The sequence below is a fragment of the Mastigoproctus giganteus genome, chromosome 14 (genome assembly GCF_048544385.1).
Source record: "Mastigoproctus giganteus isolate SK-2022 chromosome 14, ASM4854438v1, whole genome shotgun sequence".
NCBI classification, from domain to species: Eukaryota; Metazoa; Arthropoda; class Arachnida; order Uropygi; family Thelyphonidae; genus Mastigoproctus; species Mastigoproctus giganteus.
The window spans coordinates 34,145,590-34,172,447 of NC_143588.1; the positions used below are offsets into that span (position 1 = coordinate 34,145,590).

General features: G+C 36.7%; 1 protein-coding gene across 2 annotated transcripts in view; it reads right to left on the reverse strand.

Moving 5' to 3' along the window:
* The window catches only part of LOC150075058 (mitochondrial uncoupling protein 4-like), a 308,741-nt gene that overhangs the window by 69,954 nt on the left and 211,929 nt on the right, over positions 1–26,858 (reverse strand). The window contains exon 8 of one of the 2 annotated variants that reach the window (XM_090388935.1): positions 5,324–5,416. The exons of the other annotated variant lie outside the window; for it this stretch is intronic. Coding sequence (XP_090245061.1) covers positions 5,324–5,416 — 93 coding nt within the window. The remainder of the gene's footprint in view (positions 1–5,323; positions 5,417–26,858) is intronic. 2 annotated transcript variants of the gene reach the window in all.

The following is a 26,858-nucleotide window of genomic DNA, read 5'->3' on the forward strand; positions in this document are numbered from 1 at the left end:
TCGATCGTCGATTTAATTTCGGTCGATCACAATGAATTTTAAATATACAATCATCCCTCGATTTGTGCACCTTGTGCAATGAAATTTTTGAGATGGTCGATTGCGGCACATTTTGAAGGAAAAAAAGTAGATCACATCACAAATTAAGTTGGCCATTCCTGGTCTAGGGTAAACCTTATTCATGATCTTTTTCAGCTTCAGCTTGAGAACAATGTGAAGTAGCTGATGATCACTGCCACAATCTGCTCCAGGAAGTGTTTTTGCTGTGATTACACTGAAACACCACCTTTGCTGCATAAGGATATAATCAACCTGATTCCTTGTTTTATAATCAGGAGATTTCCATGTGTAGAGCCTTCTCGGGTGCTGCTGAAAGCAGGTGTTACATATGACAAGATTGTTCAGATGACAAAATTCAATTAAACTTTCGCCCTATTCATTTCTAGTGCCAAGACCAAACCTACCACATTCTGGACTAGAAGAAACTGCCTTACCTACTTTTGCATTAAAATCACCCATGAGTATCAAAACATCCTTTTTTGGGAACAGATCAAGAGCTGACTAGAGATTTTCATAATAAATGTCCATATCTTCATCTGTGGATGTTGATATCGGTGCATATGCAACTAAAACTGTGAGATTTACTGGCTGGCTCTGAAGTCTAACCATCATCATTCTACTATTAGCATTAGCATTAGTAGAGGCATTTGATGCAAGGAAGCAAGCTTATGCAGCATCAGCCAAAAAAAAATAAATAAATAAAAAATAACCACTTCCACTTCACCCCTCTGTTCGTTTGAAATACCTGTCCAGCTGAGCCTTAAACTTATTTAGGCTATCAACTTCAACGACAAGGGATGGAAGTCTGTTCCACCTAACAACCACCTGCTGGCTAAAGGCAAATTTCTGCACATCTATCCTACATCTGTCTTTCCTCAATTTGAATTTATGCCCTCTCAGGTGATTATTCTGTGCGAGAGGAAGAATCCCATCAGCATTGAGCATGCTCAAACCATTCAAGGCTTTAAACACCTCTATCAGATCACCTCGCTGATGAAACATAGATGCAAATAGGAGTACAATGTGGACAGGAAGGACACACAGGAAGTACAGCCAGTCGACATGGCTGTACAATGCAGTATCGAGTCAGTTTGGTGTGACAAAACTGGGAAATCATAATTGTGAGTAGGAGTGTGTTATAGGCCTAATTAAATATTGTTTATTATACTCTGAGGAGTATAATAAACAATTGTACAGGAAAATAGAGTGGGCCAGTAAATCAGAGAGACTTATAATGCGGGATTTTAATTTACCAGATATTGACTGGAATTTGTGGGTTTGTCACAATGACATACTAGCAAGGCTTTGTGGATTTATTGGATGATTGCTTTCTACAGCAGCATGTTTGGGAGGCAACTAGAGGGAGTAATACTCTTGATTTGATTATCAGTAGTGATTCTTCATGCATTAAGAATCTGCAGATAAAGGAACTACTAGGTGGCAGTGTGCTGAAGTGGGATTTACTCAAAGAAGTAACTACCATCAGGGATAAGGGGAAGGGTTTTTGCTTTCATAAAGGAGACTACAGAGGTTTGAGACAGGTGGGACCAACTGCAAATTCAAAATGGGAAGCACTCAAAGAATTGATCTTGGAAGAAATATTGTTCAAGGTTCAGGCCTAAATGGTGGTCAGATGAACTAATGAGACATGTGGCAGAGAAGAAAAATGCATGGGATACATATAAATTAATGGGTGACACGAAAGCCTATGATAGATATAAGCTGGTTTGTAACCAAGTCACAAAGGAGGTTAGACAGGCAAAGGAAGATTACAAGAAATCTTTGGTAAAGGATGCAAAGAAAAACAGCAAAGATTTCTTTACTTATGTAAACTCTAGAAGGGGATGAATCAGATTGGGCCACTGGATATCGATGGTTCAACTGTTGATGATCCTGCTCAGGTAGCTAACAAACTAAATGAGTATTCTGCATCTACATTCACACATGAGGAGTTATTCAGGGAGAGGAATACCAGGGGTGAATTAAACTAACAGTTTGAGCTAGATGATTTTTTAATAAATGAGAGCAAAGAAGAGGAAAAATTGAAGATAAACATAAGGCACCTGGGGTGGTGAGATCTATCCGGTTAAGTTAAAGAAGACAGTAAAGGAAGTAAGCAAACCCTTAGCCATAATTATGAGAGCTAACAAACTAAATGAGTATTTTGCATCTACATTCACACATGAGGAGTTATTCAGAAAGGGGAATGCCAGAGGTGAATTAAACTCTGGCAGTTTCAGCTAGATGATATTGTAATAACTGAGAGCAAAATGGAGGAGAAATAGTTGAAGATAAACATAAGAAAGGCACCTGGGGTGGATGGGATCTATCCAGTTATATTAAAGGAGGCAGCAAAGGAAGTAAGCAAGCCCTTAGCCATAATTATGAGAGCTTCCTTTGACTCAGGAGAGGTACCCATAGACTAGAGATGTGCAAATGTGACTCCAATTCACAAAGGAGGATCTAAGGGCAACACAATTAATTACTCAATTAATCAGAAGTTAAACTAACAACCTGTTATTTTAACTTCTGTTCCAGGGAAATTAATGGAGGCACTGGTTAAAGAAGCACTTCAGGATGATCTAGACAACACTTCAGTTATAGCTTGAACACATCATGGTTTTGTTAAGGGGAAGTCTTGTCTGACCAATTTGATTGCATACTATGATGTGGTCACAAAAGAACTTGATGCAGGGAATAACTTTGGTGTCATATAGTTGGGTCTTAGAAAGGCTTTTGATTTTGCTGCACATGGAAGACTGCTGCCCAAATTGGAGCAGTTTGGCACCGAAGGCAAATTGCTGCTTTGTATAGAGGGATGGTTGAGTGGGAAAAGACAGAGTGGTAATTAATGGACACTGCTCATGGACTAATGTTATTAGTGGATTCCTCAGGGTTCAGTGTTGGGTCCATTGTTGTTTTCTCTATTTATTAATGATATTGATGATGGTTATATCAGGCTTAATGTCCAAGTTTGCAGACGGTATGAAGGTTGGAAAGGTTGCTAATGACACTAATGACAATATGCTGCTGCTGCATTCAGATTTAGAAAAGTTGAAAGATGGGATGAGAGGTGGCAACTTTAACATTGACAAATGTAAAGTTATGCATATGGGAAGCAGTAACCCCGAGAGTAACGTATCATCTGTCTGGTACTACACTGACAGTGTGTTAGTTGTCTGACGGCACCAGGGGTTCCCCCCGTCTCCGCATTGTATTCTTTGTGAGTGACACAGAACTCTATGGAGGCCAGAGATTTAAAAAGTGTGTGGGAGTTGTTTGTTTGTTTGTTTGTTATTTGGAGCATTAGCAACTAAGGCCATATTGCTCCGGGAATATGCAGTGGTCATTCCTTGACCTTTCCGCATCCTCCGTATTTGGTGGTGACGGGCTCGAACCCCGGTCTAATCAAGAAGCGTGTGCTACGCACTGCTGCTCCTTCCCACCTGGCCACGGAGGCGCCTAAAGTGTGTGGGAAGTGGTCTGTGGAGTAGCATCATGTTCGGTTGTTTCTCTGACCATTTAGCCATTGGGCCTCTATTGTGATCCCCACTTTGCCATGAGGGGGCAGGTCAGGCACCCAGTAGATTTTTTAAGTACTCTAGCAGGCTCCACCACCTAATTTCAAAGGATTTCAGTGGTAAACCTAATAAAAAAAAAATAAAAAAATAAAAAAAAAAAAGAGGAGGGTGTACACTAGAATTTGGCAGAAAGAGATTTAAAAGAAAGCCAAAGAATTTAGACATTGATTAGAATGTGGCGGCATTGTTAAGTGGTGTAATCGGTCGGTTTAGTGGGGGGGGGAGACTAAAGACTAGGAGAAAACAGATAGAAGAATAGGAACAATAGAGTAGGCATCCCCAAAGAGGTCAGTGGAGATGCACCCCACCAGACAAAGTATGGGGAGGGACAGGGAAAGGAGGAGGTACTACACCGACAGTGGTAGAGAATGAAAAGTACCTGGGGGTAATTGTGCTGGCAGATATGTAGTTTTCTGAGCAGTGCATACGGTCTGCAAGAGTAGTTTATGGTGTCTTGTCAATGATATACAGGAATTTTTCTAGCAGGGATAAGGAGGTGATTATCCCCTTGTATAAGGCAATGGTCAGGCCACACCTTGAGTACTGTATACAGGTCTGGAGGTCTCATTTTAGGAAGGATGTAGAGCTGCTGGAGCGAGTGCAGAGAAGGGCAACAAGATTAGTGAATGGAATAAAGGGTTGCTCTTATGAAGAAAAGCTTAAGTTTTGCAAATTACGGTGTCTGGAGACTAGCCACCTGAAAAGTGATCTGATTGGGGTGTATAAAGCCTTGAATGGTTTGAGCATACTCAATGCTGATGGGATTCTTCCTTTTGCTCAGAATAATCACCTGAGAGGGCATAAATTCAAATTGAGGAAATACAGTTGTAGGATAGATATACGGCAGTTTGCCTTTAGCCAGTGTGTACTTGATTGCTGGAACAAACTTCCATCTGTCGTTGTACAAGTTGATACCTTCTGGAGCGAGTGAACAGGTGAAATTAGAAGGTTTTTTTTTTTTTTTTTTTTTGGCTGATGCTATATAAGCATGCTGTCTTGCATCATATGCCTTTATTAATGCTAATGCTGGAATAAGTATAGAGAATGGCTATGTGATTGTAGAGGGGGTGTGTACAAAGGGTTTCTCTCACTAAGAAAGGCTTAAGTTCTGAAAATTGGAGACCAGTTGTAGAACAGATGTGCAGAAATTTGTCTTTAGGCAGAGGGTGATCAATTGCTGGAAAAAACTTCCATCTGTCTTTGTGGAAGTTAAGAGCCTAAATAAATCCAAGAAAGAACTGACAAACTTTTGGAGCAAATGGAAGGGTGAAATGGGAATTTTTTTTTTTTTTTTTTGGCTGATGCTGTATAAGCTTGCTTTCTTGCTTCATATGCCTCTACTAATGTTAAATGCACACAAAAAAATTTAAATCTCATAATTCATAGTATACTGAAATGAAAACAGAAAATACCGTACAATCAGTTAGAAAATAAAGGTCTCTCTCTCGTCTGGTACAGCATAAGCCTCAGGCTTCCTTGTACCATATGGCTAATAATAATAATAATCTAATTTTAAATTTAGCTCTATTCAATTAGATTATTGTCAATATGCTCAATTTTCTTTATACTTCAAGTGAACAAAATTGAAATTTAAACTCATAAATTTGTTTTATAAAGGAAGACAAATTTTAGAATTTTAGCTTTATATTTCTTTAATACCTAACAAAAAAGTAAACACTCACTTTCCTTTCTTATCAGTTGGTTGATTCATTACCCGAGTTTTAATGACATCAGCTGGTGTACCAAGGGTAGCTGCAACTAGGCCAGAGCACCCACTAAAAAAAATAATTGCATAAGAAATGATATTGTCAATTTTCACGTCTCCATACTGGAGACGTGAAAATTGAAGATTGGAGGTAAAGGCATAGCTATATGTGTCAAATAGCATGTATTGTGCAAGTGGCAGAGGCAGTACTAATATTGCTTGCAAGCAGCAGTCATATTGACATTTATTGCTGTTGTTATAGGGGGGGGATGAAGTCAGATAATGGCTTGCAAGCAGAAGTAAATGTTCACCAAGGCTGGTCATGAGAGATGCTACAAGGTCATCTAAATTTAAAAGCTGTGACAAGAACAAAGCCATGTGCAGATGATACTAATCATCACCTATGACTGTGTGATTAGACCCAGTGTTCACCGTGGTATCATGGTGAACGTTATGCTGTTTCCTATTACTTGAACACCAATAGTGATGTAAATTGCATTGAAATAAACGATATCCTTCGGCGTTCACTCATTACTGGTGTAACGTCAGGAGTTGGATCCCTCAGGGATTGGTTCTTGGACCACTGTTGGACCACATTTTCATAAATGACATCAATGAAGGGATAGAAGGCTTGACATTTGCACATGATGTAAAGATTGGTAGAGCAATTAATGATCAGTGCCAAGCAGGACTCCTTAAGGAGAACTTGAACAGACTTCAAGGATGGGCAGAGAAGTGAAAGCTATGTTTTAATGCAGCAAAATGCAAGGTCTTACACTTGGGGAATACCAACCCCAAAAGAAATAATACACTTGGTGGGGTTGAATTAAGAACAGTGGAGGAAGAAAAAGATCTGGAGTTACAACATGGGCAGATATGAATGTTCTGAGCAGTGCAAACAGGCAGCCAGGATCCCATTGATGATTTATCAAACATTATCCTATAAAGAGTCATAATCCCACCATATAAGGCATTGTAAGACAACATATGTAATACTGTGTTCGACTGTGGAGACCTCATCTGAAAAAAATATACAGTAGAAGTATAATCTCGTTAATACAACATTCAAGGGACCTAAATTTTCATGTTTTGTCATAACGAGGTCCCTCAAAAGTGTCAAAATTTTACCTTCATTATTATTATTTTTTTTTATTTTGGCATGCACTATATATATCTAAGAATAATAATAAATAATAATATCAAAAATAAATTTATTTAAATTAATAAAATAAAATAATTAAAATAAAAAATAATAAAAACAAAAGCCTGTCTAGTAGGATTAACACACTTTTTAAAGATTTTATTTTATTTGTAAGATTGTTATTGTTATTGTTATATTTGGTTTTTAGGAGCATTAGCAACTAAGACCATATTGCTCCGGGGATATGTGGTGGTCATTCCTTGACCTTTCTGCATCCTCCGTATTTGGTGGTCACAGGCTCGAACCCCAGTCTAATCAAGAATCGTATGCTATGCACTGCTGCTCCTGCCCACCTGGCTACAGAGGGGCCTTTATTTGTAAGATAAGCAAAAAAAACTAAGAGAAAAGCAATTAACAGAAATGAAAATAATGTACCGTATATATTTTGATATATACAATATTTTAGTATCACAGTAAAATCCATTAACGTTTTGATAAATTAATCTAATTTAAAAATAAGAATCTAATGTTTTCACAGTTTTTGTCCTATATGCATTTTTTACTACAGCACAGACATTGTAAAATGCAATAGTTGTTTATTTATCAACATTATTGCAGGCCAACACATTCTCTATTATGCTCAATGCATTTTGAGCATCTTTTTTAGATGGTAGTGTGTGTGTGTGTGTGTGTGTGTGTGTGTGTGTGTGTGTGTGTGTGTGTGTGTGTGTGTGTGTGTGTGTGTGTGTGTGTGTGTGTTCCTTTGCGATGTCTGTTTTGCTAAGTTCAATCCTAGACTCAATTCCATCAGTTTATATTTTGTAACCATAATACTACTAGATGAAATTTAATATAAACAAACTTTAAATTAATTTAAAGACATCAGCTTGGATAAAATGGCACAAAATATAGATTACTGTATACTGTAGCAAAAGATTCTATGAACTGGAGTAACAATTGCAACTGACCTTAATCCTGTGAAGAGCAAGAGAGTGTATGTAAACAACTTAGAAAAACTGTTTTTATTCTTTTGTTAATTTAACATGATGTTTCAGAATGCACCTATGTTGTAGAAACTATAAACTGGTTTTATTTACACAAAAATAATTTCTAATGAGTCAGTGCCACCCTTTGGGAAGCAGGGAACCGGGTGGCCAGAGACAATAATAGGACAACTGTGCTAAGATTTGTATTAAACGTACAAAATAACAATATTTATTTCTCATGGGGTGAAAGCGAACTTTGTAATACATATTAACCAAATTTTGTAATAAACAAATATATTTATATAGAAAAGCCTATACTTTTGTAGGGCAATGGTATGCACTTCATATAAATGTGTACTTTGTATAAACCAAGTTTGTATTAACAAGATTTTACTGTAAAGAGCTTCTTGAAAGAATCCAAAATTGGGCAACTTAAATGGAGAGAGAGATTGGCAAATGGACAACTATATGAGGAAAAGGCTGCAATTATGTGGCCTACAGAGCTTCAAGAAGACACCTCTGAGGTGGCTATCCGCCACCTCAGAGGTGTCTTCTTGAAATTTATAAGGTTCCTAGAGGAGTTAGTAAAATGAATGAAGGTGGAATTTTTGCTGTTATAGAGAATTCAATAGCTCTGGTGCATAAATTCAAATTATTATAATCAATAATCAGCGAGTCATTGATTGCTGAAGCAAGTTGCCATTGCAGGTAGTTGAGGCTGACAGTTTGAATAAATTCAAGGGTCAACTGGATAGTTACCCTTTTGTGGAGGGAAGCATATAATTTGTATTTTCCTATCTACTTGGTTTGTTTTTTTTTTTCCTTTTGCTGCACTGTACAGCAAAAATCTGTAGCTTCCTTGCACTATATGACAAATGTTTTACTATTATCTGATATAATAATACCATGTAATGGCATTCAAGCAATTTTTGAACAAACAGAGCCAGAAAATACTGCAGAATCTATCACCTTTCCTTGGCAAGAGTTTCCAGTACTCTGATCTCTTCACCAAAAGGAAAGAATCTCTCCACTCCTTGTGTTTTGAAAATAAACATGACATCTTACATACCATAATTTGTTTTCATGCAGCTATAACAGCTGCTCTGGAGATGGCATATGATCAATAACTATGTAGTAACATAATGTAACAAAGGTTCTGCTAGTCTATATTTCTTAGTGTTTCTTGATGAATTTGGGTATGTTAATAGGAATATGACCTTAATTTTTATATAACATCAATGGCTATCCCAAGTAAATATGTAATAATACTATATCAGATTTATTAATACTCTATCTTTGGTACAAGTAAACAACAAACTAAAAAAATTGTAAATTCGAAATTAGAAGTCCTCCTTGGGGTTAATTAAAACAAATAAATCCTTAAAAATTTGTATTTGAACATCTGTCTTTTTGTAGTCAGTGTGACCACCCCAATCGAAGAACTGGATATAGTCGTCACCGTAGTTTCATCCATCACTTGGTTCCTCTTCTACATTGATTGTACGTCATGGAATTTCTCTCCCCCTCATGTTCTGAAATCATTTCAGTGACAATGCAAGCTTGATTGACATTCTGCATCTCATTTCATTTCATTTTTACATAATTTTGAATCAACTTCTCAACTAGTCCTCTGTAACTGACTCTTAATGCCACAAAGAAAGCCACTGACTACAAGGAAAAATGACAGGCACTTCACTCAACGTCAGTCATTTATCTTGTGAAGCCAACATCTGCTTATCTCTAAATAGGCCTAGAAGGCTGGGACAATTCATATTGAACAATTAGACTTTACACCAGCCGGTATTCAAATAAACAAATTCTAATTCTGCAATGAAATAAAATGAAATAAAATAAAATATTTTATTTCATTTCATTTTATACACTCATATTTTATTTTATTTTATTGTTAATAAAGTGTTTTAGTTGCAGAATTAGAATTTTTTTATTTGAATACCGGCTGGTGTAAAGTTTAATTGTTCAACATCTGCTTAACTTGTGGTCCGATAAATACATTCTCTTTCACTTTTGTATAACAATTAAATTTATCTGGTATTATCATCTTGAGAACCCAATTCTTTCACAAACTGTTTTATCAGTCCCTTGATATGGAATGGTATTTGCAAGATTTTCTTTCTTGGATCTAAGGGATTGTTTATTATTGTTTTCTCTAGGCTGCAACTCAATTATGGAGACCACTTGCTTCTCCTGTATTGCTTATCAACAGCACTACTGTCCTAGCAGCAGAAGAAGAAGCAAGAAAACTTGGTAATATACCACTATCACAAGCTGAACAGACATCAGAGGTTTAATCCCAATTATCCTGTTCACCTGATTTCAAACCCAGAAGGAACCACAGCATTTATATTGGTCATACTTGATCTTCTCTAACACATGCTTTACATTTCCATCCTAATATGAACATAATGCACAACGGGAATTGATGGACCCACTGTGAAGCACATAGCTTTCAAATTTTGACTTGAAGTCTCTATGAAAACATGACACTTTTCTCAATTGTGACCAGTACCAATTTCTTCAGAAAGACCAATCTAATGAAAATAATGGAACAGGGATTTTTCAACAGGATAAAAAAAGAATGAGTAACATGCCTTTTTCTGTAAGCGGAAGTCCTTAAGCTGGGGGATGCAGTAGATTCCATTCTTTTCAACAAGATATCAGCAGCTCTGGACTGATTTAGTTGGATCTAAATCCCTCACTAAATCATCCAATTCTTGCTAGCTATGGAAATGGGACATTTTACTTGAACAGCCTTCTAAGATGCAATCCCAGTATCCTCTTTAACAGATCCATCCTTCATTTCTGAAGGTCCTTTTCTGAAAAGTGGATTGGGAATTGGCAGATTTTCATTATGTGGATGGTATGTTGTGATCAGTGTTGGGCAAAATTTATTCAAAATAATGATAACGAATAAAATGTGCTTAATTTTATTTAATAATAAAAATAATTTCATTATTCAATATGAAACTTTTTCTGTTAAGGATAAATTATTTGCTCATTCATGGCATACAAATAAATTTCTTATTAATAACTTGTAAATTTCTTATAGATAACTTATAATTTTTTTTAAACGTAAATTATGAATACAGTTTTGTTGGCAGTGTTATTAAAAATAATTGTTTACTAGCCATGACAATTACAAATTTAAGGGAAATAACATTTGCCAACTTTGAATTTGACGAAAAGCACACACACACACATTGTGTATGTGTGTGTGTGTGTGCTCCAACCGTTCACTTGCAACTTTGACTGATGCCATCCTCATTTCGTTTTAGTATATAAATGACACAAAATATATTTTTGCTTCATCTAGTCCAGCTTCCCAACCTATGGTCTGCATAATATAAGACAGTGATCTGTGTGGCATGGCAACAAAATAGAGCTTTTTTTGCAGTAGGCAACACACCCATTAACAGATGGAATGCACAGATATGCCTATAAAAGCCTATCTTCTTCTTCCAGTTACATAGTTCCCTGAGGAGCTGTTGTGATCACCATAAATTTCCTCCAAGTGTATCGATCTTTTGCTCGATGAGTGGCCTTGCAACCTTTCATGCCTAGAAGGTCACTGATCCCATCCCTTCACCTAGTTACAGGTCTTCCTCTGCTGATCTTCTGTTTAATTTTTCCTTCCATCAATTCTTCAACAAAAACGTTATCCCTTCTTGCTATGCGCCCAAAAATATTTGAGTTTTCTTCTGTTGATGCTATGAAGAAGAATTTTAGGTCTTTCAATTTTATTCAATGCCCACTCATTTGTTCTTTGATCAAGGTAAGAAATAGACAACATTCTTCTGTAACACCACATTTCAAATGCCTCAATTTTCTTCCTATCAACTCTTTTCAGATTCCATCCTTCACATTCATGTGGCAACTAGAAAAATTATCAAATCAATGATTCTCAGTGTCATCTTTAGGGGCAGATCTTGATCTCTCCCTCTCCATAATTTTGTAAAATCAGTGACCATTTTAGCAATTGCCTATCTTCTCTTTACATCATTTGAGCAGTCACCATTTTTATTTATTCCTGATCCTAAGTAATCAGATTCATCAACTTATTCGATAACTTGGTCATTAATCTTCACCTTACTGGAACCGAGATTACCACCAATCACCATCATTTTAGTTTTACTCGCATTCAAAAACAATCCTTTTTTTCTTACTTGCTTCATAAACTCTCCTCAGAGTTTTTTTCAGGTGATTTCAGTTGGAATTGCAAATTAGCATCATATCATCTGCATCACAAAGGCTGATTATCTTCAGTCCTCCGATTTTGATGCCAATGTTTAAATCTTCCAAAGCTTCATGCATGATATCTTCAGCATAAAGATTAAAAACGTGAAGTGACAGAATGCAGCCCTGCCTGACACCATTACCAATTTTAAATAAGTCTGTGTTTCGCATGTTGGTTCTTACAGTTCCTTTCTGTTCTTGCTATAGTAGCTTAATCACTCGAATTATGTGGATTGGGAATCCCATATTAATCATCGTTTCCCATAATTTCTCATTTTGACACAATCCTTGGTCCTTGAGGCTGTCGCAGACATTCTCTCAGATATGCCAGACAAGCTGTGTTTGCTACCTGAGAGTCTAAAAAGCTGATGGAACTGATATCTGGGTGACACTCAAGTCAAGTGAATCCAACATTCCTTCATATGTATTTCCTGAAAATTACAGTCTACAGAAGTTCAAGTCTAATGTCAACAAATATCTTCTTTTGTCTTCTTAACCTCCAACCCATGCACGGTACTAAGAACTATAGGTTCTAATACCTCTTGTGTTTTGGGTTTTCATAAAAATAAATAAATAAATCAAATGTTTTTGAATAATCTGTAACACACAAAACAACTGGGAACTTTGAATTCTTTGCATTTTTCAACAATCAGTCATACACTTAATATCTAATCTCTGGTTCCTCTGCCCTTCCTGAAACCTGCTTGCTCTTCTGGCATTTCTTCTTCAAGTTTTCTTGAAATTCTGTTAAGTATGATTTTAAGAAGAATTTTGCTAGTATGAGAAATTAGGCTAATAGTACGGAAATTTAAACAAATTTTCAGCTCCCTTTTTTTTTCGGTAAGAAAATGAAATTGATTTCTTCCAATCTGATGGCCACTGTCCCATTTCACATATCTTTACATTCATTTTATGAAAAAATTCAGCACCCTTTATTTACACCGGTAGCTTTAATAAATTCTGCTGAGATTTCATCAATTCCAGGTGACTTGGCACACTTCAGTTCTCTGATGGTTTTTTTTGACTTCTTCCTTTACTGGAACTGGTTCAAGATCACACTCTTGAAAACTGGATGGTAGATCATTAGTGTCAGCAGGTGTCATAAAGAGTTGCTCACAGTATTTTTTCCACCTTCCTTTAATTGTGTTCTCCTCGATAAAATTTCACCCTCTGTTTCCTTAATTAGATTAATTTTGGACAGGGCTTTTGTCTTAAGGATTTAATAATATCATACACCTTCTTAGTGTTGTTTCATTTTTGTTCAGAATTCAATTTCTTTGCACTTTCAATTGATATAATTTGGTTTATCATGACTTAAACAGTGTTGGATGACTTTGCTCAGTTCCTGATACTCTTCATTTCTTTGTACACTCTGGCCTTTTGCAATTCTCTGTTCAATAAGTTTAAAAGTGGCTTCTGTAATCAATGGCTTCATAACCTTTTACTTTTCTCAAATGTATCTCTTTGCTGAATCCTTAATAATGATTTTTGTATTTTCTGCATCCAGTTCTAATAGAACATGAAAACAATTGCCTGTTTCAATTATATAATTGTTAGGAATATTTTCCACATCCAATTGTCTAGGGAAATACCATATTAATGACCTTTTTCTGCTTCATGTCAAGTAGCTGATGATCACTGTCACAATCTGCACCAGGAAGTGTCTTTGTTGTGAGAACAAAAGCAGTACAATCTGAAATAACAGAAGAGGAGAAAAAGGAGATTGTGCCGCTTTTTCTCCTCTTCTGGAATGCCATCTTTGCTGAATAAGGATATGATCAATTTGATTCCTTGTTTTATAATCAGGAAATTCCCATGTGTAGAGTCTTCTCAGGTGTTTCTGAAAGCAGGTGTTACATATGACAAGACTATTCAGATAACAAAATTCATTTAATCTTTCTCCCTGTTTATTTCCAGTGCCAAGACGAAACCTTCCACATTCCGGATTAGAAGAACCTGTCTTGCCTACTTTTGAATGAAATCACCCTTGAGTATCAATACATCCTTTTTTGGGACCAGGTCAAGAGTTGCTTGGAGGTTTTCATAATAAACATCCATTTTCATCTGTGGCTGTTGATGCATCATCGTCATCATCATCATCAGCCATGTTCCATCCACAGCAGGATGAGAGCCTCTCCAGCAACTTTCCAGTTCCTTCTGTTTTGTGCAATGGCTATCCATTTACGATCCATGAACTCATGAATTTCATCTGTCTTTTTCCGTTGTTGCCTTCCAGATTTCCTCTTAGTTCCTCTTGGGTACCATTCTGTTATTTTCTTACTCCATCTGTCATCATGTCTTCAAGCTATGGGTTCTGCCCAAGACCATTTGAGTTTTTCAGTTTTTATAAGAATGTCCTTTATTTGTATTTGCTGCCTAATCCAAGTGTTTCTCTTCTTATCTAACAGTTTGATTCCTAATATAATTCATTCCATTCTTTTCTGTGTAGTTTATGGCTTCTCTTTCATTCTTTTGTTGAGTGCCCAAATTTCACTTCCATAAGTCATGGTGGGACGTATACATTGGTTCATTATTTTACGTTTCAGACAAAATGGGATATTGCTCCTCAGTATGTGACTATATTTCCGGAGTGCTATCCATCCAAAATTTATTCTTTTCTTGACTTCCAACCATTTATCATTATTACAGCTAATGACTTGTCCCAGATAAGTATATGACTCACCTTTTCAATTACTGCTTCTTCAATGATTATATCCATTTCTGTGCCATACATTGTTCATCGTTACTTTTGTTTGTCATATTCATCTTTAGTCTGAATCCTTACTAACTCTGCATAACTGATTAAGATGTAACTCCAATTCTTTGGGATCGTGGCTTACGACCACAATGTCATCTGCAAATCGTAAATGGTTTAGGTACTCTCCATTCACATTGACTCCTTTCTGCGACCAGTCTAATCTTCTGAAAGCTTCCTCAAGGGCAGCAGTAAAGAAATTCAGAGAAATTGTCTCCTTTTCAAACTCCTTTCTCAATTTTAAATTTACTACTGTCTTTGTCTAGTCTAATAAAGGAGGTAGCATTCTCATATATTTTCTTCAAAATCATAATGTATAGAGTATCTATGCCTTGTCTTTCCAATGCCCGAAACATTGCCTTATGCTGTATGGAGTCAAATGCCTTTTCATAATCCACAAATGCCAGGTAATGATGTTTTATATTTATTTGCATTCTCTATTAGCTGTGACATTACGTGAAGGTGATCCATCTTCCTCACTGCTTGTATTATTTCTTCACTCCTTATATAATTCTTTATAGTAGTCTTCTGCTATTTGAATTATGCCTTCTCTGCTATTTATATGTACACCAACTCTATTTTTCAGTTTCATTTGTCTTTCTGTATTACTGCTCATGGCTCCTGATTTAAGTCCTTTGTTTTCCCTTACTGCTTGTTCTACTTTTTTTGTAGAACAAGCAAACCTTCTTATGTGCTCTCTGAGTCTCTTTCTAATGGCTTTGCATAACTCAGTATACTCAATTTTTACCTTGTCAATTTATCTTGCTAGTCATTTGTCGTCTTCGGTTCATCACAACAAGTGTTTCTTGACTAATTTTTTCTTTGTTGGATTTCTTTTTACCTATAGGTTTCTTGGGCTTTATCACTTTCAAAAAATTGTTGTATTCCTCATTGATATCTTGGTCCTGAAGGGTCTTCAGAAGCTCAGCCTTGTTGTTAAAGAGAGGAGAAAAAGCAGTACAATCTGAAATAACAGAAGAGGAGAAAAAGGAGATTGTGCCGCTTTTTCTCCTCTTCTGTTATCTCAAAAACTTTTGTATTATTTATTCGAGTAAGTTTTTTCCTTTCTTTTCTTATATCTATATCAAGTGTGCATCTTACCATTCTGTGATCACTTCCAACTTACCTTGTTCAGTAACATCGTTCACAATATATCTTCTGTTAGTGAGGATGAATTAGTTGTTAATCCATTTGGGCTCATCAACATCCACTTTCTGTTCACCCTTTTCTTGAAAAAAGTGTTTATTACTGTAATGAACTAATGAGACTCGTAACAGAGAAGAAAAATGCATGGGATGCATATAAATTATCAAGCGACTCAGAAGCCTAAGGCAGATATAAGCCAGTCTGTAATCAGGTCACAAAAGAGGTTAGGTAGGCAAAGGCAGATTACGAGAAATCCTTGGCAAAAGATGCTAAGAAAACAGCAAGGATTTCTTTACTTATTATAAACTCTAAAAGGAAGGGGATGAATCTGATTGGTCCACTTGACATCAATGGTTCGACTTTTGATGATCCTGCTAAGATAGCAAACAAACTGAATGAGTATTTTGCATCTACATTCACACATGAGGAATTATTAAGGTTTGAAAATGGCAGAAGGTTATCAAATTGTAGTAGGATACGTAATGATTTTGTAATAACGGAGAGCAAAGTGAGGAGAAATTGTTGAAGTTAAACATAAGAAAAGCACCTGGGGTGGATTGGATCTATCCAGTTATATTAAAGGAGACTGCAAAGCAACTAAGCAAACCCATAGCCATAATTATGAGAGCATCCTTGGACTCAGGGGAGGTTCCCACGGACTGGAGATGTGCAAATGTATCCCCAATTCACAAAGGGGGGGGGGGATCGAAGGGTGACACGAGTAATTACAGACCAGTTAGTTTAACTTCTGTTCCGGGTAAAATAATGGAGTCACTGGTTAAAGATGAATGGCAGGATCATCTAGACAAGACTGCAGCAATAATTCAGACACAGCATGGGTTTGTTAAGGGAAAGTCTTGTCTGACAAATTTGATAGGATATTATGATGTGGTTACAAAGGAACTGGATGCAAAAAATAATTTTGATATCATATATTTGGATTTCAGGAAAGCTTTTGACACTGTTGCGCATGGAAGACTACTGTACAAATTGGAGCAGTATGGTATTAAGGGTAAGTTGCTACAATGGATAAAAGGATGGTTAAGTGGGAAAAGACAGAGGGTGGTAATCAATGGGTGCTGCTCTTCGTGGACTAATGTTATTAGCAGAGTCCCACAGAGTTCGGTGTTGGGTCCTCTGTTGTTTTGTATATTTATCAATGATATTGATAAAGGAATATCAGGCTTAATGTCGAAGTTTGCAGATGATACAAAGGTTGGCAGGGTTGTTAATGGCAGTGTGCTACTGCAACAGGATCTAGATAATTTGGGCAGATGGGCTAAGAAGTGGCAACTGAAGTTTAACCTTGACAAATGCAAAGTACTGCATATGGGTAGAAGTAACCCCAGAGAAATGTACTAACTGTGTGGTACTACACTTAAGGTGGTAGAAAATGAAAAAGACCTGGGAGTAATTGTGCAGGCAGATATGAAGTTTTCTGAGCAATGCAGACAGGTTGCCAGGGCAGGTCATGGGGTTTTGTCAATGATATATAGGAATTTTGCTAGCAGGGAGAAGGAGGTGATTGTCCCTCTGTATAAGGCAATGGTCAGGCCACGCCTTGAGTACTGCGTACAGGTGTGGAGGCCTCATTTTAGGAAGGATGTAGATTTACTTGAGGGTGTACAGAGAAGGGCAACAAGATTGGTGAGGGGAATGAAGGGATCCTCTTACCAAGAGAAGCTTAAGTTCTGCAAATTGCAGTGGCTGGAGAATAAGCACCGAACAGGTGCCTAGTCTCCTGATTGAGGTGTATAAGGCCTTGAATGGGTTGAGCACGCTGAATTCTGATGGCATCCTTCCACTTGTTCAGATTACGAACCTAAGGGGGCATAAATTCAAATTAAGAAAGGACAGATGTAGAATAGATGTGCGGAAATTTGCTTTTAGCCAGCGGGTGGTTAATTGCTGGAACAAACTTCCATCTGTTGTTGTGGAAGTTGATAGGTTGAATAAATTTAAGGAGGAACTGGACAATTATTTGGAGGGAATGGTGTGATTTTTTTTTTTTTTTGGCTGATGCTGCATAAGCTCATACACTTGCTTTCTTGCATCACATGCCACTACTACTACTATTACTACATTCCTCAAGATTCTTCAAATTCCACAAGTCTTTCACCTCTTTCATATCTTTCACTAATTTTAAAATTTCGTACATTTTCCTTTTTTGTGCTGTTTTGTCTCTTTCCAACCTTAGCATTGAAGTCCCCCAAAATAATGGTGTTGTGAGTTTTCTGTTCATCTAGAAGTCTCTCAATTTTGATGTACATTTCTTCAACCTCTTCAGCATTGCTTAATGTTGATGCATGTATCATTATAACTTTTAGTTTGTATCTCTTCGTAATCCTGAGTATTAGTCTTGACACCATTGGTGATGTACTTTTCAATTTCAAAATGTTGTTTTTATATCTTTATGGACCAGAAAGCTAACTCCTCCTTCGCTCTTTTCACTGTTTCCATTGGTCTACAGCAGATTTCAATTTGATAAGCTTATAAGTGATTCATTTCTTCTTCTTCTTTCGGCCAAGCCTATGATATTCCAATTCACATTTTCGTATTCCTTTTCCAGCTCTAATATCCCATCTTCACAGATGAGTGATCTTACATTGTAACAGGCCAAGTTCAGATTCTGTGCATGGCAGCCTGGTCATATCTAGAAATTTTTAGCACTCTCTGATTCCATTCTGATCCTCTCGCTGCTGTAAGAGGTGGGGAGTGAAAGCCGCTGGGGACTGAGGACCATTTGTTTCATCGTGTTGTCATGTGCTGAAGGGTTTGGTCTTTTCCTCTTCAAGCTGACCAGGCATCTTGAAGAGAACCAATCTACACGTTTGTTGCCACCAAAGTGACCTAACAAGGTTTACCATCGAGAAGGTGTGCATGAGTGGATTTTAGGGAGGCAGGCCAACTGGACTTCTCCTAAATCTTCTAAAATAGAAAGATATTGAATTCATCAGTGTTTCAGAGTGTGTGATAACACACAGAATGCCTGTCCCCTCTAATCTCCTGTTGGTTCATATGCATCTAAAACTGTGAATTAAGTATGAATATGCATCACTGTATATTAAGCATGAATATGTTATTTTAAATATGAATATGTTATGTTAAGTATGAATATGCATCACTGTATTTACGAATAAAGTAAGACCTCATAAATTTGCCGTGCTTGGGACTAGCATATGCTGGGTTTTGAAAGTTATAGAAGTATTCAAGGACAATTGATTTACTTTTATTAGTTAACATTTTGGTTTAATGTAGCATACCACCAAATTAGTCCAGTGTGTAAGTTATTTTCTTAGGAAATATGCATGCTGCCTCCAGTATGGGGCTTTACAGGTCTCCATTTTCTCTTTAATTTTTGAAATATGTTTATATTTTTGAATTCTGCTTGAACAATGGCAATATATCATATTTTCTTAATGGACTGCAATACTTATTGTATGAAATTTTAAATTTCAAACACTTTTTAAATGAAAGTGTGTAAAACACTGTTTCACACCTTTTATTATAAAAATATATATATTAATTTTGCCAATAATTAAAAAGAAAAAACATATTAGACATAAAACAGAAACAGTTTCTTAGCCTCTTCCATTTTCTAATTTAAAAGACCATTTAAGTGTACGAAATTCCAAACTGCACATGCACATACATTTTTACTGTGTATAAATATTATTAATATTATTGAAAAACCATTATGTATACAGTGAAATTTCCCTTTAACGGACAGCCATGGGGAACGAAAATGTGTCCGTTAGAGAGAAGTGTCCGCTAACAAGAAGTCTGAGGGCGAAAAAAAAAAAAGAAAGAAAGAAAAATCGTTAAACGTTTAATGTAAAATTAAATTAATATATATACAGATTGTGAACAATATTTTTGTAAATAATATACAATTACATACACAAGAAATAAAGAAAAATCGTTAAACGTTTAATGTAAAATTAAATTAAATTATATACAGTTTTTGCACAATATTTTTGTAAATAATATACATACAATTGTGCTATGCATATTATGACTTTATCTTAAGAAAAATACATGCAGTAATCACTTATTTTCTTCTACACCTTCTTCCGGCTGATAATTTTGTTTTCAACATTTGTTTGGAGTGAAGAAACCATCGAAAGTCCTTCAGTATCTTCTTCAGCGGTGAAAAACATTTTTAAACGATTGATTTGTATCAGCGCTTCTTACATTTTCATCAGTGGTTCATCGTTAATATGTTCTTCGACAGAATGACTTCCTTCTATTTCTTCGTCCTCATGAGGAACTTCTTGAAAAATATCGATGATAATGTCGTTGATATCTATAGCACCATCTTCTGTAGTGAGGTTCGAGTCTATACCTTTGTAGCCAGGGTCACTTTGTAGCTGAAGTATCGTACATTATCAATAGATGTTGAAGTTCTTGTTCTTCTTGGTGCTCCACATTGCTGTTCACAACTTCAATTTTTGCGTTTGAGAAGTCAGACTTTACAAAACAGTTAACGACAGTTTGTTTTCTAATTGCGTTTACTGAAGAGTAAATCCATTGAATCGCATCTAGGATACTGATTTTCTTTGCAAGGTCACTCGCACATGTTACATCGTTCATGTTTGCAATGAGATGTCTTAAAACACGTTTTCTGTAGTGAAGTTTAAAATTTTTTATTATCCCTTGATCCAAGGGCTGACACTCTGCAGATGTGTTTGGTGGCAGAAAAACGATTTGAATGTTGGACAATTCAATGTGCGGGTGAGATGCAGCATCTCACCCGCACATTGAAAAGAATAATTTTTCTGTTTTGACAAATCATGTTTTGGTTAAAGTGACTTATCCATTCGCTCATGATATATCGTGTCATCCACGCTTTTTTATTAGACTTCCAGTCAACATTCAAAGGACTCAACTTTATGCCCTTGAAACAACGAGGATTTTGTGGTTTTCCTATAACAAGAGGTTGTTCAAAGTCTCTCAGCATATTTGTACACAATAGTACAGTCAAGCGTTAGAAATTAGTCAAGCCTTAGAAATTTTTCCGCCCTGGCACTTTTCGTTTTTTAGACTCATTGTTTTTTCAGGAAGAGCTTTAAAAAACAACCCTGTGATATCCTCACAGTTGTAAATATCCTTAGCTTCAAAATCACGACATAAATCTTCCAATTTGATGGTCCACTCTGTTACAATCCCAGTATCAACAGATCCACCTTCACCACTTACAGTTTTCCAAGAAATTTAATGCTGAGTTTTGAACTTGTCTAGCCATCCCACAGAAGCTTTGAACTCATTTACTCCCATAGATTTCGCAACCTCCAAAGCCTTTTCCCTAATAATAGGCCCATTAATGGGAATTTTTTTTAGCACATGCGCAACAAAACCACTCGTACATAGCATTGTCAATTTGAAGTCCAACAGTTTTCGGGAATGATTTTTGAACCTGATCATTTCCATGTTGCCAAAATTGTTTGAGCAGTTCATTTTTTTTCTTTAGGATGTTGCTTACCTGCGTCTTCCCGATTTTGAACTTTGCAGCAAGATTACGAACACTATTTTTTTGCCGATCATACGAATTAATGAGTTCGACTTTATCTTTTAAAGTTAAATGTTTACGAGAAGACATTGTGCACTTCACACGACACTGAACAAAACTGAAAACTGAAACTCAAAAGACGAAAGGCCGACCATATTCCCCACCTCTGCACACACCGAATTCATCAGAAGTTTTACACGTGCCTTAAAATTCTTGAAAAAGGGTTTGGAACCACGACGTAAACCTTGATAAAATTCAGAGAATCGGAAATAGAAAATAGATTGAGGCAATATGTGGAAGAAAATTTCCTAGAAAAAGGGCCGTGAGCTCGCCTGCTGTTATGGGGAGATCAAATTAAGTGCTAATCTAAACGAAACAGTGCAGATTGCCTGTCCGCGTCTGTTACAGAGAATGTCCGCTAGACAGAAGCTGCAAACACGTTAAAACGAATAGAGGTGAGTTGGGGAATTTGAAAAAGTCCGTTGTAGAGAGATGTCCGTTAATGGGAGGTGTCCGTTAGGAGAAGTTTCACTGTATTTGATGTTATTAGTTACTTCTATTTTAAGATTTATTTCAAATTTGGTGCCTTTCATGGTGCGCAGAATTTAAAAACATAATAAATCTTTCAAAAACCACTTGGGTGAGATGGTAGCTGTTTATTGACCTAGTGGAGAAGAAATCTAGCAAACAATGCTTTGTTGTTTAAAATTTCTCCCGAAACTTTAAACAAACAAAGCATTGGCACTAGTCAGGTACAGTAGCTATTCTACATGTAAAATCCAAATAGTTGCAAAAATGGTGGCAGGCCCCTGACAGGTTCTTGCACTCAATTTCTGTATGAAAAACTATAAGAAAATCAAATCATAAATTATTGCAATAAAAGTTTGACTACATTTAGGAAGGGATACTGTATTCAGAATGTCTTAGTGCTCCTTGTTTAAATTAAGTTTTAAATAAGTTAAAAGGCGTAAAAGTTAGAATTTAGTCCTTTGAGTTAGAGCTTATCATGGGAAAACACTGGCAAGTGCTCACTTGCAAATAATTTATAAAAGTGATTATTTTCTTTGATTATATTATTTGCTATTCTGAGAGAAACATTCCTTTGTCGGCATCGCATGATAAATATCTCCTGCGTGCATTCAAAGGCCAAGGCCAAGTGGTAGCTTTAAATTGCTCCTATTGAACTTCCATCTCTAGTAATTTCCGGTCTGCTTTACCCTGGTATGTGTGTAAGTCCAGGGAGTGCTATTTTGACATTCCTCTCACATAGCACCTGTGAGAAAGTAGAACCTATAGGTTCAATTTTTTAACCACATTATGACTGCTATGGAGGATCTTGAAGAAGAGGATGCTCCTCCCACTAATACTGGTTTGCCCTCTCTGAAATCACAGGATGTTACTGCATTACACAGTAATGACCAAGTGATAAGCAATTAACATAAAATTCTACCTACAAATAGGGAAATATTGCATGATGCTGCTTTTTTAGGACAGCCCTGTTTCTTCCCAGGATTAAAGAATTCTATGTTTCTGATCTCAATGGTGATGAATTGGGACAATGATGTTTGCTTTATCTGCAATGCTGAAACAAGATTGAAGAGAGAAATTATCAAATTCCTGAAGTGATCGAAGTAAAGTCACAAAGGCAGCTACAAATTTCAGTATGGACAAATGTGCACACCTGGACACTATCATGACCACCTCTATTACACACCATAAATGTTTAAAAGTACAACCTGAAGTACTGAAAATTAGGGCACATTATTTTCATAACTACATGAACTCTAAGGTTGTGCAGGGTATACAAACTGAATTCTCCTATGTACAGGCTTTGCAAAAGGATGTCCCTTCTATTTCTATTTCTCATTCTGACAATGAGAAATTTTTTGCTTTCCCAGAACTTATGTCACCAAAATAACTCAACATTGCACTGCCCTTAAATTTTGTGTGTTTCTTAACTAACAGCATAACGTTTCCTCCCTTCCTATCCTGTCTGTCACCCTACTCAAGACAGTGATGTTCCCTTTATGCTGGTGGAGCTCCACCAAGCCATTAACAGGCTTCAGATCAGGGAGTGCCCAGGCCCAGACCTCCTGGAGCCTGAGGTCATCAAGAATATTTCTGATTCTGTGCTAGACCTCCTTTTAAATCTTTATAACCACTGCTTCTCCACTGGAACATTTCCCAAAGACTGGAAAACCGCAAATGTCAAGCTTCATGTACTGAATAAATTTAAGCCTAATAAATTTAAGGCTGAGCTAGACATGTATTTGGAATGAACAGAGGGGTGAAATGGGAGCAGTTTTTTTTTGGCTGATGCTGCATAAGCTTGCTTTCTTGCATCATACGCCTCTACTAATGCGAATCTGAAGTGCTTCAATATATTTTTAAAAACAATTTTAAGGATATGTTTCCAAATGTAGCAGTTGCATTAAGAATTTATGCAAATGAGGGGAACAAAGTGTGCTCTTACCAAGAAAGGCTTATTCTGCAAATTGCAGCATCTGGGGACTAGATGCCTGTGAGGTGATATGATTGCGGAGTATAAGGGCTTGAATGGGTTGAGCAGGCTCAGTGCTGATGGGATTCTTTCTCTTGCTCAGATTACGAACCTGAGGGTGCATATATTCAAACTGAGGAAAGACAGTTGTAAACAGATGTGCAGAAATTTGCATTTACCCGAAACAAACTTCCATCTGTCGTTGTGGAAGTTGATAGCTTAAATAAATTCAAGGAAGAACTGGACAAACTTTTGGAGGTCATCAAGAATACTTGATGACCTCCAAAAGTTTGTCCAGATTGACAGGTGAATCAGAAATGTTTCCCTCCCCCTTTTTCTTTGTTGATGTTGTATAAGCTTGATTTCTTACCTAATATGCCAATTCTACTGCTAATGCCTTTTCTGACTTTACCAATTGCCTCAGGTAAACAGAGTTTTTCAAATTAAAATTAATCAAAAATTATTTACGATCAACAATGTCTCAACAATGACTCTCTAATTTGGCAATAATTTCAATAGAAAATTGATCTTTTGGAACAAATAAACATCTTTTTCTTAGGATTTATTCCATTATTACAATGGTTCTCCTGAACTTAACATGAAAAAGTCATTCCTTTATTCTTTTTTCCATTTTCTTCTATCTTCCCAATCTCCGTCCACCAGTCCTCTTCTATACATGGCTGCTCTCACACCTATCCACTTCCTTCTTGGTCTTCATCTCTTTTTCCTTCTTCATTGCATCCATTCCATGGCTTCTCTGGGCAATCTGTCGTCCTCCATTCTCTTCACATGGCCAAACAACAACAGATTTCTCCTGTTTTATTAATGATGGTTTTTTGGACATTCATTATATTCCTTATCACATCATTTCTAACTTTTTCAGTTCTAGACTTTCTTGCTGATCTTCGCCAAAAATCCATCTCAACAGTAGTTTATTTTTTTGTCTTTCAGTTAAGGTCCAAATCTCACATCTATATAATAAAACACTTTGTAATATTGCATTATATATTTGATGTTTAGTTTTGGTAATAATATTTTTATTCCACAGTATAGAATTAAGCATTCCTATGACCTTTCTACCTTCACCCAGTCTTCTCTCACTGTGCAGATGATCTATCAGTCTGGATAATTGCACCCAAGTATTTAAATTGCTGTACAGTTTTCACCTGTATTCCTTCTAAATACAGAATCTCCTCACTTTGATTCACGTACTGTCTTATTAAAATTAACTGTCAGTCCCCATGTTTTATATTCTTCTAGTAACTTTCTGCCAATGTAGTTTACATCATCATTGTCTTGTGCTACCACAACTTGGTCATCTGCAAACAGTAGAATGTAAAGGTAATTATTTTGACCAAAAGGAACACCAATGAACTGCACTTCTGTGACCATGATCTTAGAACCACTTCTATGTACAGCTTAAACAAAGTAGGTGACAAACAGCATCCTTGAATTAGTCCTTTGGAAGTCTTAAATTTTTTTGATATTTTTGAATCAATTTTTATACAGCATGTATTGTTCTTGTAGATTCTTCTAATTATTTCAGTTAATGGCTGGCTTATTGATATTTTTTTCATAGCCTTCCACAGAAGATTTCTAGGCACATTATCATATGCCTTCTCTAAGTCTATGAAAAGCATACCAGCATCTTGGTTTGTAGCCTGACATTTTTCCAGAATTTGCTTAATAGTGAATAAATAGTCTATACATGAGCATCCAGTCGAAAAGCCACACTGGAACAGACATACCCCTGGCAGACGTACCTGCCAGGGGCAAAAGTTAATGACGTTGTAGAGCAGATATCATCTTTTAAGGGCACAAAAGGTGATATTGTTGTACACATTGGAACTAATTATATTAAGAGTAAGAGATCTACAGATTTTGTTGAAAAAATGTCATGAGTTAGGGTTGAATTTGAAAGTGTCTGCAATTCTGCCCAAACAAGATAGGAGGGAGGAGGATATGATGAGAGCCTTGTCGATCAATTCGGCCCTGGAGAGATTGTACAGGGCTCAAGGGGTAGAATTTTTTTACAGCCTGGTCTGTGCTTGTTGACAGGAGAGACTGCCTCTACAGGGATGGGGTACACTTAAATATAAAGGTGCAAGAATATTTGCTGATGCTATCGAGGCAGTGTTAGGTGGGTCAGAAAACTGCTAGCTTGGGGGGGGGTTCACAGACTAAAAGGTTAACAGTGGCCACAGGCAGAGACAAAAGTGATTCTTGCACTGCTTCTATTAGAATGAGTAACAGCCTGGAAAGCAAGGCAATGGGGATTTCCAGGACTGCTGGGAGTCATAGTGGAACAAATAAATACATGGGCTGTGTCAGTGTAAAAAAGAGTAGAAACAGGTGCATGTATATTTGCATGTACACCAATGCTAGGAGTATAGTTAATAAATTTGATGAGCTTGAAGTGCTAGTCAAGACATCAAAGGCAGATATTGTTGGGATATCAGAAATGCAGTGCAGAATTGGAATTTTGGGAGTACAATATGTATAGAAAGGATACAGAGGACAGAAAAGGAGGAGTGGTTATGCTGTTAATTAAGAATCACACAAAATCTAAGAAAGTGCATCCAACAGATGTTGGTGAACAATGCAATGTTGAGTCTGTTTGGTGTGACATAAGCACTGGGAGAGGAAAATTGAGAGTAGGTGTGTGTCATAGGCCTAATGAATCTGATGAGTATAATGAGAAATTGTTCAGAGAAATAGTGGGCCAGTAAATCAGAATGTCTTATAATGGGGGATTTTAATTTTCCAGATATCGATAGGAAATTGTGGGTTGGTCACTCGAACACTAGTAAGACTTTTGTGGATTTGTTGGATGATTGTTTTCTACAGCAACATGTTCGAGAGGGAACCAGAGGGAGTAATACTCTTGATCTGCTTTCATGCATTAAGAATTTGCAGATAAAGGAACCACTGGGTGACAGTGATCACAATGTACTAATGTGGGAATTACTTAAAGATGTAACTACCATCAAGGCTAAAGGGAGGGCTATTGCTTTCGTAAAGGTGACTACAGGGGTCTCTGACAGTTTTAAATGCTATACAGTGGGATCCACTGATGATGTCACCAATGTTAAATTCTAAATGGTAAGCCTCCAAGGACTTAATTTTGGAGGCTACTAGGCTTTTCATTCCAACTAAGAAATACTGTTCAACGTTTAGGCCTAAATGGATGTCAGATGAACTAATGAGGCTCGTGGCAGAGAAGA